Source organism: Pongo pygmaeus, chromosome 5, assembly GCF_028885625.2.
Source record: "Pongo pygmaeus isolate AG05252 chromosome 5, NHGRI_mPonPyg2-v2.0_pri, whole genome shotgun sequence".
Classification (NCBI taxonomy): Eukaryota; Metazoa; Chordata; class Mammalia; order Primates; family Hominidae; genus Pongo; species Pongo pygmaeus.
The window spans coordinates 47,210,124-47,223,494 of NC_072378.2; the positions used below are offsets into that span (position 1 = coordinate 47,210,124).

Sequence of the window (13,371 nt, forward strand, 5' to 3'; positions counted from 1 at the left end):
ATGGGCAAACTATTTTTTTTTTTTATTTTGAGATGGAGTCTCCCTCTGTCGCCCAGGCTGGAATGTAATGGCGCATTCTCGGCTCACTGCAACCTCAACCTCCCAGGTTCAAGCAATTCTCCTGTCTCAGACTCCCGAGTAGAGATGGGGTTTCACCGTGTTGCCCAGGCTGGTCTTGAACTCCTGAGCTCAGGCAATCCACCTGCCTCAGCCTCCCAAAGTGCTAGGATTAAAGGCGTGAGCCACCGCTCCTGGCACTAATTTTTTTTTTCAAAAGAGAAGACCTAAGCCTTAGAAGAAAGAAGCCGTAGCTGTCCCTCTCTTTTCATTAAGAAAGTCACTCAGTAGCAGACAACTGATCACTCAGAGCTGTGATTCTCTGCCTCTCTCATCTTTCAATTCTGAATTGCAATTCTGGAAAGAGTAAATAGCCTAATTTTTTTCCAACATGTTTTTTGATTTTTATATTTATTTATTTATTTATTTATTTATTTATTTATTTATTTATTTCTGATTCACAAAGCCCTGTATCCTCATTAAAGACAAACTGGAAAGTGAAGTCTAAAGAGGTAATGTGATTTTATGTTACCTACAACTTTGCAGCGATAAATGACACTGTCATCTGGGACAGGCCATCCAGGGTGGGAACCTATCATACGGACTGCAATTGTTTTAGAAGCATCGAATTGGGCTGGAGTGGTTTCATTTCCCACCAAATGCTGAAAAGGAGGAGTTTCCTGAAAAATGATGACCTCATCATGTTTGTGGACTTTGAAGGTACTTTTGTTGGTCTTCCTGAGTAAATAATCCTATGCTCTTGGCACTCTACTGATTTTATCCTGATTTTAAAGCACACATGGAGGGTGGGGATGAGGTTAAAAAAATGTGTTGTAGGAGAACCACATTTTATTCAATTGGTCAAGGACTCACATCTTTATTTTAATTGTCCTTGAAAGAAACTGAAATTTTAGGTCATCTTTTTGATAATTTTATCAGAGGTAACAGTTCACTGATTTCAATTTAGTTTCCATCAGTCTATCCATGCTAACTTTATGCTTCATTTTGCAAATTCAATAAATAAAAATGTGACTGGATTACTTTAAAATAAAAGTAGCTAATACTGTGGGAATCAGCTGGATTCAAAGCCACTTTTCCATGTCACTAGGGGTGATGGGAGACAGAAGCAGGCTGGGGAACTTTCATCAGAAGTGGGAGTTAATTGTAGTCAGTTACTAATCCTGGATCTTCCTTATGACCCTCTATTTCCTGAAGATATCACCCATCTCAGCCAGACTGAAGTTCCCACTAAAGGCAAAAGACTGAGCCCTCAAGGCCTCATTCTCCAAGGTCAGGAGCAGCAGGTCTCCGAAGAAGGTTCGGGAAAGGCCATGTTAGAGGAAGCCCTACCTGTCAGCCTGAGCCAGGGGCAGCCCAGCCGACAGAAGCGGTCAGTGGAGAACACAGGCCCCCTGGAGGACCATAACTGGCCACAGTACTTCAGAGACCCATGTGACCCAAACCCTTGCCAAAATGACGGCATCTGTGTGAACGTGAAGGGGATGGCTAGCTGCAGGTAGGCTCTGTGGCTGGGGAGACAGGTAGGCCAGCAGACCTGGGCCGTGTGCATGCTTACTCCTGGTAAAGGCTGCTGTTTGCAGAGTAGGGCGAAGACTACCTCAGATGGTCAACTGAATGCGGTTTTCTTTGACTCTACAAAGGTGTGCCCCGGATTCATGGGCTTATGCTGCCAGGACAGAGGCGTCCCAGGTCACCTTGTCTCTTGACTTTCACCCCTTTTCCTCCTCTGGGGTATTGTCAACAGCATTTTGGATGTTGCTGGAATTTCTAACTCTAACAACACCCAAGATGGTTTCTAGCCTAGGGACTTTCTACTCCATGAGAGTGGGTCTCAAGACCAAGCTTAAATCTTTGCTGACTACAGATGTTATTATTAGTTCCTAATGATTATTAGTTCTATAGTCTGTCATTTACACTGTACTATTATTACAGTTATATTTTCAATAATAGTAGTAAGAACACCTGATATTTCTGACCCCTTGTTATGCATCATGTAGTCTCCTGAGCATCTTACACGCATGATCTAAATTCATTCTCACTGCCACCTGTGACATAAGGGCTCTCCTTATCTCCGTTTAGTGTATCAAGAAGTTGAAACTTAGAAAGATTAAGTAATTTATCTAAAATGTACCCAGATGGAAAATGCTGAAGCTGGGACTTGCATCTAGGTCTGTCTGGCAGCACAGTTTGCTATATTTAATAGTTCTTTTTATAATGTTTGCTTGCATAAAACCCTAAAAACTGTTTCACAAAAGGAGGTATGTGATGACAGAAGAAGCAACAGTTCCATTTGAACAGTAGCGGACGTAGGAGCTATTCTGCCTGCCTCAAGAATTTACATTTCTTCTGAGTTCTTTTTAGTCTCCTTTTTTTTTCTTTTTGTAGCTTTTATTTGGAAATAATTTTAGACTTACAGATACAATGTGAAAATACTACAGAGGCTTTCTCTATACCATTCACCCAGCTTTCCCTAATGTTAGCGTATTACACAAACCATAGTACAATTAGCATAGCCAAGAAATGAACATTGATACAATGCTAGTAAATAAATTACAGGCCTTATTCAGCTCTTCCCAGTTTTCCCACTAATGTTCTTTTTCTATTTCAGGATCCAATTCTGTATCTCACGTTACATTTAGCTTTTATGTCTCCTGTCTCCTAATCCCCTCCAATTTGGGACAATTCCTCAGTTCTTTCTCGTCTTTCATTACCTTGACACTTTCGAAGATTACTGATCAGGGATTTTTTTTTTTTGGTTCATCTTGTTCTCACATGATTAGATTGAAGTTTCACATTTGTGGCAAGATTAGTAAAGATGTGCTATGCCTTCTCTCTGCATCATGTGAACAGGTACATGATGACTATACATGTCATTACGGGTGATGTCAACCTTCATTATCTGGCCAACAGCACGTCCACCAGGCCTCTCCACTGAAGAGTTACCATTTCTCCCTCTGTAATTAATACGTATATTGGGAGAGATATTCCAAGACCATGGAGGCATCCTGCTTTTCCTCAAATCCTCACACACTAATTTCAGCATCTATTGACACATCCTGCTGCAATACTCACCACTGAGATCTTCTAATGTTGACTTCCTATGTCCTTCACATTCATTAATCAGAATTCTTCTGTAAAGAAGAATGGCACCATCACCCCGTTAATTTGTTTATGTGATTGTTTATTTACATCACGAAGGAATCATAAACATTTATTTTATTCAGTGGGCTCTGTTGCAATAATTTCATGATTTATTTTGTTGCTTCTATTGTCCCAGCTTTGGCCTTTGGGAGCTCTTCCAGGTTGGCTCCTGTGCTCTTTCAACATCAGATTTTATGAACACAATGTTACTTTCTGGCACCATAGCACGCTCTAGGCTCATCTTTTATTTTTCCTGCCCCACCCATAGAATCAATCACTCTTCCAAGAAGCCCTCTGGTTCCTTTTATTGGGGAAGGCCCATCTGTTTCTGGGCTCCAAAGCCATGGGTCTGCATATCTTTGCCTGACAGGCCCTTAGATGCCAGATTCCATTATGTGCCCCCAACAGGCTTCATCCTTCCCAGGCTAAGGGAGGCCAGGGTTGCCACTTGTATGTCAGCCTCTACTCAGCCAAACTATTCCTCTCCTGGAAACCTGCAGCTGAGAGTTGGTAGAATAAGTTTTTCTAAGGTAACAGTAGAGGATATCACTAAGTTGTGTTTGGAGGGGACTGGGTCAGAAAAAAATGAAATAAACTTGCTATTACTCACTGATTTCTAAGAAGTCAATTCTCAGGATAGAGATGACGCCTTGGAAGGTAAAATCATTCAGGATTAGTAAAAGAAAATGCTGACTTCTTCTTCTTTTTCTTTTTTTTTTGAGACAGAGTTTTGCTCTTGTCACCCAGGCTGGAGTGCAATGACGCGATTTCAGCTCACTGCAACTTCCACCTCCTGGGTTCAAGCAATTCTACTGCCTCAGACTCCCGAGTAGCTGGGATTACAGGTGCCCACCACCATGTCTGGCTATTTTTTTTTTTTTTTTTTGGTATTTTTAGTAGAGATGAGACCATCTTGGCCAGGCTGGTTTTGCCATCTTGGCCAGGCTGGTTTCAAACTCCTGACCTCGGGTGATCCACCCAGCCTCCCAAAGTGCTGGTATTACAGGTGTGTGCCACCGTGCCCAGTCAGAAAATGCTGACTTCTGATTGTTTCACTCTGCTCTGTAGAATTCTGCTGAGTAGACCTTCTAGTGGGAATGTTTGAAACAAAGGCTGGAATTGTTACAAAGGTATGGATGAGATACTACCAGTTATATGCCTTGGTTATGAGATTAGTTGATCTTTATACCAGATAACATTAAGAAACAAAACTAAGGGTTGGCCATTATGTGCTTACTCTGTGTCAAATACCTTGATAAGTACAGTGTCCTCATTATCTCATGTGAACTTCAGGGCAACATCGTGAGATAGTGACAGTACACTAACCTTACAGTAACATTTTATTTGATATTATTTAGAAGTTTTTAAGCTACCACTGATGCTCTAAGTCGGACTATATCTGGGGAATTTCCTTTGTAGCTTATATTCTCAGCCAGTGTCAGGCAATGTATTCCTTTAAGTGTCTCAGACCTTCCTCCTGAATCCTTGGTGACCGAGAGTCCTGGATCTGGAGGCATACCTCTTGAGATTAGATTTCAAGTGTGAAACACTTACTAACAATGTGACCTTGAGCAAATTATTTACCCTTCCTGTAAGATGAAGATGATGAGAATGGCCAAGTAATAGCCTCCACCTTAAAGGGTTGTTGCAGGGTTAAATTAGTTGGTCCATATACAGCACTTGAAATGGGACCAGGCACCACGTGGACCTGCTCAGTGAGCGTTTGCCATTTTTATTGCTGTAGAGATGAGTGTTGCTAGGAGGCACCTGAGGCCTGGGTAGTTCCCACACTCCCTTCATGTCCTTTTCCCTCAGGTGCATCTCTGGACACGCTTTCTTCTACACGGGGGAGCGCTGTCAGGCCATGCAGGTGCACGGCAGCGTCCTGGGCATGGTGATCGGAGGCACAGCTGGCGTGATCTTCTTGACCTTCTCCATCATCGCCATCCTTTCCCAAAGGCCAAGGAAGTGACCTGCCTGCTGGCATTGGCCAGACCACAGCAGCACCTCCTCCATGCAGGCCTTACCTTCCCATGGTCAGTGCAGTTTGGGGCAGCTTTTTTATCAGCCTTGCTTTGGATAGGACCTCCAAGGACTAAGGCCTCCAGCCCCATGTGTGACCCTTGTCATCTTTCTGCCCCACATAATTCTGTTACTTTGCTATGTGCTCCTAATGTATCTAGTGTGTCCTGTGACAATACTCATCACACTTCATTGTAAATCACTTGTTTTATTGACTGTCTTTCCTATAGACTGTAAGCTCCATGAGGGCAGGCACATGTTGTTCTCATTGACCATGCTAGTCCCAGTGCCTAGATACATGGCTGGCACATTGTGGGCACTCAACAATGGTTGAATGAATAAAACAATAAATGAATGAATAACTAAGATATAGAAACTCTCATTTATATTGCAGATCGAATATATATGATGAAATTCATATGTTGAATATGTTAGAATCAAATACTCATTTTTCATTAGACACAGTAGTGTCATTTTTTAAGATCTTGTTAAATATTTCAAATAAAGGTACTTCTTGGCAGCCAGGCTTCACAGCATTTGCTTTCCTCTGAGATTCTAAGAGAAGGCCTTTAATAAATTTAATAAATATTGAGTTAGCACCTTCTTTGTATCTGGTATTGTATATAAGTGTGGGTGCGCATGTGTGTGTTGAAGGATGGGGGTGTTCAAAAGCTCTTTCCCAGATCTTTTAAGTTTAATAGTATATTTTATAGCTATTTATGTACAACATTATCATATTAACAAACTGAAGGTATCGGAGAACTTTAAAGAAGTATTTTTAGATATACTTTCTTTCCATAGTTCCTAAGGAGATAAACTCTAGCTGGGGCAAGGAAGTTCCAAGATAGATCAAGTGAAAAAAAAAAAAAAAAAAAGCTAAAGTTTCTATATCCCATCAGCAATGAGTCAGCTCAGGAAGTTTAATAAATGAAAAGATTTTAAGGATTCTGAGTGGCCGTTTAAGTTATAAGGTTTCCTAAGTAGAGATTTTATGACAATTTTGTAGAGTTAAAATGCACTGGAAACAAAATGAGAGATTAACAAGAGTTTCTTTAATGCAAAGGTATGAGAACAATTTGTAGCAAGTGAAAACAGCACCCCTGAGGGCAATAACTCTCAAACTTGAGGTGCATCTGTATCCCAGGGAGGACTGATTAAAACAGATTACAGGGCCCCGCACCCAGAGTTTCTGGGTCAGTAGACCTAGGGTGGGATCTAAGAATGTGCATTCTTAAATGTGCCAGAATCTAACAAGATATAAGAATGTGCCAGAATCTAGTAAGTTTCCAGGCCATGCTGCTACTGCTACTGACTCCGCCACAACCTCCACCTCACAGACACCTTGAGAACCACTGCTCTAGTGGATAGAAAACAGGTCTGGAAGCCAAACATCCTGGCTGCAGGCTTGGATTGCCCATCCAGCTAGCTGGGTAATTTTAGTAAGAAATCATTTAAGCTCTTGATCTTAGTTTACTAACTTGTCAAATGGAAATAGTAGCTGACTATCTCCTTCCACATGACTTTACCACTTACAGAGTAGCAGAGTAATGCAATGGGATAATGAATATGAACCTATCTTAAGAGTTTAATATGTATGAAAATATTACTATTCAATGTTCAGATTAGATAGGAAGCTATCCTGTCACCAGCCCAGTTGTATTATCTCCCAAGACCGGATTGGAAATGGATTCCAGCTTTGTTTCTCACTGTGCTTCACAGTCCTGCAAACCTCCACTAACCTCACAGTTAAGCCTAAAGAAAGCCGTGCCCTTAACACTCTGCTCAGTATCTGACCTCAGAAGTGAACTCTAGGCTTTGTTGCTGCTGCTGTTGTTATTGTCCTTTTGTTTTATTAAAAGGAGCATGCTGTGGTCTGTCTCACATGGAAAGGCCCCAAGCCTAAACCAATGATGACATTTCTTAAATACATGAGTTTCTCTCTGGAGGAAGCAGAAGCTAAAATTTCAAAGATAACCTAGTATTTTCATCTAGTACTCCAAATTAAAACTGCTAGGTCAAAATAATGATAAGGAGGTACCAGAATGAGGGTAAAGCATTTTGATATTTATTTCTCTCTAGATTCTCAAACATATTATCTATGTTTATCACTTTTGATGATTAATGGAAATCTCTGTTGATTGATTAATGATCTGGCTTACCATAAATCTGACATGTTATTCAGCTTTTCTTTGAGCCCAAATCCTCAATAATTCCAGGAGGACTAGCAGATATTTTATTCTTTTACGGTGTTGGGATGGTGATTGCAGAGTGGGCATGTAGGATGGGGAGTGGGTAGAAATTAAGAATTTCATAATCTCTAGGCAGTGTAGAATTCGGGATTTAGATGAGCAACATGAAAAATGTGGGAAATCCTCCCTGAATCTGAGTGTCTGACTTCTTTAATCTTACATAGTAGGAATAAGTCATAGTGGCTTGAAATTTTGAAAATGTCTCAGGCTTCCCCCACCATATCCTTGATACATCCCTATCTGTATCCTTTCCTTCTGTGAACTGAGCTGAGCCAATCTGGCCATTCACAAATGTCAGGTTCTTTCAGTAATATCTGGAGCCTCTGATAATTAGAAGTGGATGGGAACTCTAACCCCCTCTCTGATGATGTTAAAATGAATCAAGATTTAAACTAAATTCTGCTACACGTTCATATTTGTTAACCATTGTTACAGGAAGTCAGGGACCCTGAAAGGAGGGACCAGCTGGAGCCGCAGCAGAAGAACATAAATTATGAATATTTCATGGACATTTATCAGTTCCCAAAATTAGTACTTTTATAATTTCTTATGTCTGTCTTTACTGCGATCTCTGAACATAAATTGTGACGATTTCATGGATGTTTATCACTTCCCTAATAACACTCTTATAATTTCTTATGTCTGTCTTTACTTTAATCTCTTAATCCCATTATCTTCGTAAGCTGAGAATGTACGTCACCTCAGGACCACTATTGTACAAACAGATTGTAAAACATGTGTGTTTGAACAATAAGAAAATCACTGCACCTTGAAAAAGAACAGAATAACAGTGATTTTCAGGGAACAAGGGAAGATAACCATAAGGTCTGACTGCCTGCAGGGTTGGGCAGAATAGAGCCATATTTTTCTTCTTGCAGAGAGCGCATAAACGGACGTGCAAATAGGAGAGATATCGCTGAATTCTTTTCTCAGCAAGGAATACCTTGGGGAAGGAATGCATTCCTCGGGGGAGGTCTATAAATGGCTGCTCTGGGAGTGTCTGTCTTATGTGGTTGAAATAAGGCCTGAAATATGCCCTGGTCTCCTGCAGTACCCTCAGGCTTACTAGGATTGGGAAATTCCAGCCTGATAAATTTTGGTCAGACCGGTTCTCTGCTCTCAAACCCTGTTTTCTGTTAAGACGTTTATCGAGACAATACATGCACAGTGGGACATAGACCCTCATCAGTAATTCTAATTTTGCCTTTGCCTTGTGATCTTTATTGCCCTTTGAAGCATGTGATCTTTGTGACCTACTCCTTGTTCGTATAGCCCCTCCTCTTTTAAAATCCCTAATAAAAACTTACTGGTTTTGCAGCTTAGGGGACATAACAGACTTACCGATATGTGATGTTACCCCCAGAGGCCCAGCTGTAAAATTCCTCTTTGTACTCTTTCTCTTTATTTCTCAGACCAGCCAACACTTAGGGAAAATAGAACCTACATTGAAATATTGGGGTCTGGTTGCCCCGATAAACCATCAAGCCCACAAATAGCCATCCAACCTGTTTTGTAGGTGTAGGGAAGTCTCTGCTCTCTCCTTTTAAGTGCTCCACCACCAAGCCTCTTGGATTAAAGGTTCATTGTAGACACATACAGTCAAATAATCTGAAGGCCAAGATCAGTCAACTCTACCCTAGGGTTTCTGAACCTCAGCCCTGGTGATATTTTGAGCTGGATATTCTTTTCTGTGAGGGCTGTTCTCTGCATTGTGATATGTTTAGTGGCATCCCTGGCCTCTACTTATTGGAGGCTCATAGCACACTTCTCCAGTAGTGACAACCCCAAATCTCTAGGACATTGACAAATGTCCCCCTGAGGGGCAAAATCATTACTTATTGGGAATCACTGCTCTAGTTGGATCAGCCAGTGAAACCTTGTATTAAGTGAGGGAAAAGTAGGACCAAATAGAGTTCTAGTCTAAGGCTCTACCCCAAAAGTTAGTTCACTGGGCCTGCCAGAGTATTGTACCTATAGCTGTCTTGATAATTGTATTTAACCAATGCAAAAATTATTTTAAGCATCCTTTATACTAATAACAAACCCTCTGGTGTAGCTTGCTATAGAAATATTTAAAGTTTTGCAACAGATATTTCTCCAGTAGAGACTTTTGATTAGGATCTTTCAAATACTAACTAACTGCTATTGGAGTGTGTATTCCTTTTCAGAATACTTTGCATACTATTTAACCTCCCCCAGGGTGTGGATTATAGTCCCCCTGCAGGCTGTATACAGTGTAATACCTATATGGAGGCATTTTCAAGCAAATTACAGATGGATCTCACACCTTCCCTTCTTGAGCTCTGCCTTTCTCATGAATTATATCATCTGTTTTATGGCTTGATTAAATTTTAGAGATTCTGAAGTCCACCTCTTGTATTTGGGTAAACTGAGGCAATTCTGGAGAGGCTAAGTGCCTTAGGCAGGTCACAGAGCCACTTAATAGCAGAATCTATTATTCTTGTTTGACTACAGAAAACCTTAATAAGATTAGAGATTTGGAAGGTGCTATAAAATATAGGCTAATCTATATGGAACACTATGTAAAGGTCTTTTTTACTTGGTTTTCTTTATTAGGGATATCAATTTTATGGATGATAAGTCACCTACTCAAATTTCTATATGTTTATAAATATGGCTAAAACATCTTTCTTATGTCAGTTTTAATATAAATATGTTTTTCAAAAGTCTCTAAGCAAAGAAAAGTGTGAAAAGATTTATAGTTATCCTGTAGCTGTGAGTGTCATTTAGCAAACTCTTGAAAACTCTAATGAATGGTGGATGGGAGATAACAGAGTCAGGTGCCAGTGACCTCTAATGAGTACCGATGTGAAAAAATATGATAGGAAAGATTTGATATGGGTAGGGCAGCCCAACAGGATGTGTGTGTGTGTGTGTGTATGTGTGTAAGAGTTGCAGCTAACAGTGATATCAGAGTAAAGACAAGACCCATCTCTCTTTGCCTTCCACAATTTCACCAAGGACTGGTTCTGGAATCCCACAATGGATTGAGACATGGGCCTCATCTGGGTCACAGCATCCCTTAGGGCCTAGACAAATTTAGGACAAGTTGACCCATGTGTGGCTCACCAGCTCAATGAAAATCATTAAAAACATTTAAAGATCCTATCTGGTCAAGAGAATAAAAGGAGAATAGAAAAATGGGGTCATAAGAAAGGTATGAGAAGAGAGCAGGAGGCAGAGGAGATGTTCAGATACCAGCCCCCAACAAAAATGGTCACCAACATCCATTCTTCTTTTCTCAGTAATAGAATCCCCAAACTCCAACCGGTCAAATAGTTACTCAGAGTCTAGTTTACATTCTCCTGCTTCCTTTGCAGGTAGATGGGTGATATGGTTTGTCTCTGTGTCCCCACCCAAATCTCATCTTGAATTGTAATCCCCATGTGTGGAGGGAGGGAACTGGTGAGAGGTTATTGGATCATGGGGGTGGTTTCCCACATGCTGTTCTTGTGATAGTAAGTGAGTTCTCATGAGAGCTGATGTTTTTAAAGTGTGGCACACCTCCTTGCTCTCTCACTTTCAAGTCTTGCTACCATGTAAGATGCGCCTTGCTTCCCCTTTGCCTTCCACTATGATTGTAAGTTTCCTGAGGCTTCCCCAGCCTTGCAGAACTGCTAGTCAATTAAACCTCTTTCCTTTATGAATTACCCAGTCTCAGGTAGTTCTTTATAGCAGTGTGAAAACAGACTGATACAGTGAGGTAGTGTGATCAAATTCAGGCCAATGGAATGGAAGCAGGAATGTTGCATGTGAGCTTCTGGGAACCTTTCCTAAAGGAGTCTTGGTGCACACCTGTAGTCCCTTCCTCTATCCTAATGACTGATAACGGGATTAATGGCCAGAGTGAGAGCTGCCAAATGGGGCCACGTGGTGACCTTGGGAAAAGCATATTAAAAAATAGAAAGTATCTGGACTTCTGAGAACTGCACTGAGCCAGGCTGCCACACCAGTCGTGGGCTGCTTATCTGTGTTAGAGAAATCAACTTCTACTTTAAGTCACCATTATTTTGAATGTCTGGTACTGACAGAAAACATGATCCTAATGGATATAATTATATCTATGGGGCCAGCATATGGCTCATACTAAGCCAATCATGATACCATGTACTGCCACATATACACGAACATTTGGAGAAGAAAAGGGTTGGTCTTCTTTTTAAATCTCTATCTATGGGTCTGTGGACCTCATAAATTTCTCTCCTTTGAAGATCTACCTTGGAATGAAATAAATACACTAAGAGAGGCAATAATGTAAAAGGAAGGGCAGAGCCAGAACTCTGAGAACACTGTTTGGGCACCTGAATCTAGCTGTACCTGAAGGTGTACCAATCTAATATCTTTCCCATTATATGGTAAGTGCCCACTTTTGCTTAAACTAGTTTGAATGTGGTTCTGTTACGTGTAACTGAGAAAGCCTTAATTAACACCACTGCTATAGTCATAATTGGCTCATCTGTAAAGAAAAGAAATAATGAAATTAGTTTGAAGATTAAATAAAATTATGTAATATGTAAGATTACCAAAACTGATTTGAAATGCAGACGTGGGGAAGTTAACCAGGCTCACACACTTGTTATGTGAATTATTCACCCATTCTGGCTTCATAATGAGCATGATTTAAACTCAAACCTTGATAAAGTTATGATTTAGGATGTCACGTACCTTTGACATTACTCTCAAAAGCTCTTAACCATGAATTAAATGTGACAATGTAAAAGGCATATGTAGTTTGATTCTGAATAGAACTGGTGTCTAAATCTGTGTTCTATCAAGATCTATCAAGAATTCTGAGTGTTGGATATTATTTAGACACATATGAAGAAAATATGACTTCTCAGAAATGAAGTGTGATTCTGAGGCTGTGTTTAAATATATCAAGTGGAGAATTGAAACATTTGCCCTAATAAATGTGGTTAAGTCACGATGCATGATGTATATATGTGTGTATGATACATATCTACTATAATTTTTATGCACACACAGTATGATGCAAAATAATAAAGACTAACTTTATTCTGTAATAATCGCATGCCAGATATGATTTTGTAGGCTTTATAAGAATTTTATAAGAACCCATGGAGCCTGTACCATTATTATCTCCTTTCACATAGTGTAAATTGAGGCAGAAAGAGTTATTTTACCAAAAGTCAAACTAAGAAGTGGTGGACCTGCAATTGAAAAGCACACAGTTTGGCTCTAGAACCAATGCTCTTAACCACCATACCACATTTGCCAAACTGGCTGTCAATCAATGCTGAAGAACAGCCCAATACACCTGTCCATGCAAAATGAAGCAAAGAATGCAAAGCGTTCAAGTAGCAAATCAGCTGCTGTTTCAGTCTGCATATCATAAGGAAAATCATGACTTAGCTAAATGTATTAGGACAAATGTCCCAAATCTCCACTTGATATGTTTAAACATAGCCTTAGAATCACTCTTCATTTCTGGGAAGCCATATTTTCTTCCTACATGTCTAAATGCCATCCAACACTCTGAGAATTCTTGATAGATCTGAGACGAAAATAAAAACAGCAACACTGGTGATTGAGATCTTACAAGAAGCTCACTTGAATGAAGACTCAAGCTGGGGGGTTGAGATAGCTAAGTTGAGATCTACTTTCAATAAAGCAGCACAGCAGGAATTCTTTGATGTTTCATCAGAGACTTAAAAAGGAAGTAGGCGCACTCTGAAGTTTCCCCAGCACATTGGTCATTATGTCCTGGGCTGCCCCAAGATAGAATTATAAAGTGAGATGAAGCTGAGAGAAGCCTTAACTCCTCCACCCTCTCTGTCACCGTTGTTCTCCTCTCTCATTTTGTGCATTTGAAACTCTTCCTGCTATGGAAGACTACTTT

General features: G+C 40.4%; 1 protein-coding gene across 2 annotated transcripts in view; it reads left to right on the plus strand.

The window, feature by feature from the left end:
* MEP1A (meprin A subunit alpha) overlaps positions 1-5,840 on the plus strand; it is a 45,272-nt gene extending 39,432 nt beyond the window's left edge. The window contains exons 12-14 of one of the 2 annotated variants that reach the window (XM_054492126.2): positions 604-777; positions 1,273-1,573; positions 5,035-5,840. In XM_054492126.2, the coding sequence (XP_054348101.2) occupies positions 604-777; positions 1,273-1,573; positions 5,035-5,191 (632 nt within the window). In that variant the 3' untranslated portion in view covers positions 5,192-5,840. The remainder of the gene's footprint in view (positions 1-603; positions 778-1,272; positions 1,574-5,034) is intronic. The other variant, XM_054492125.2, reaches the window with a different exon arrangement.
* Positions 5,841-13,371: the final 7,531 nt, after the last annotated feature.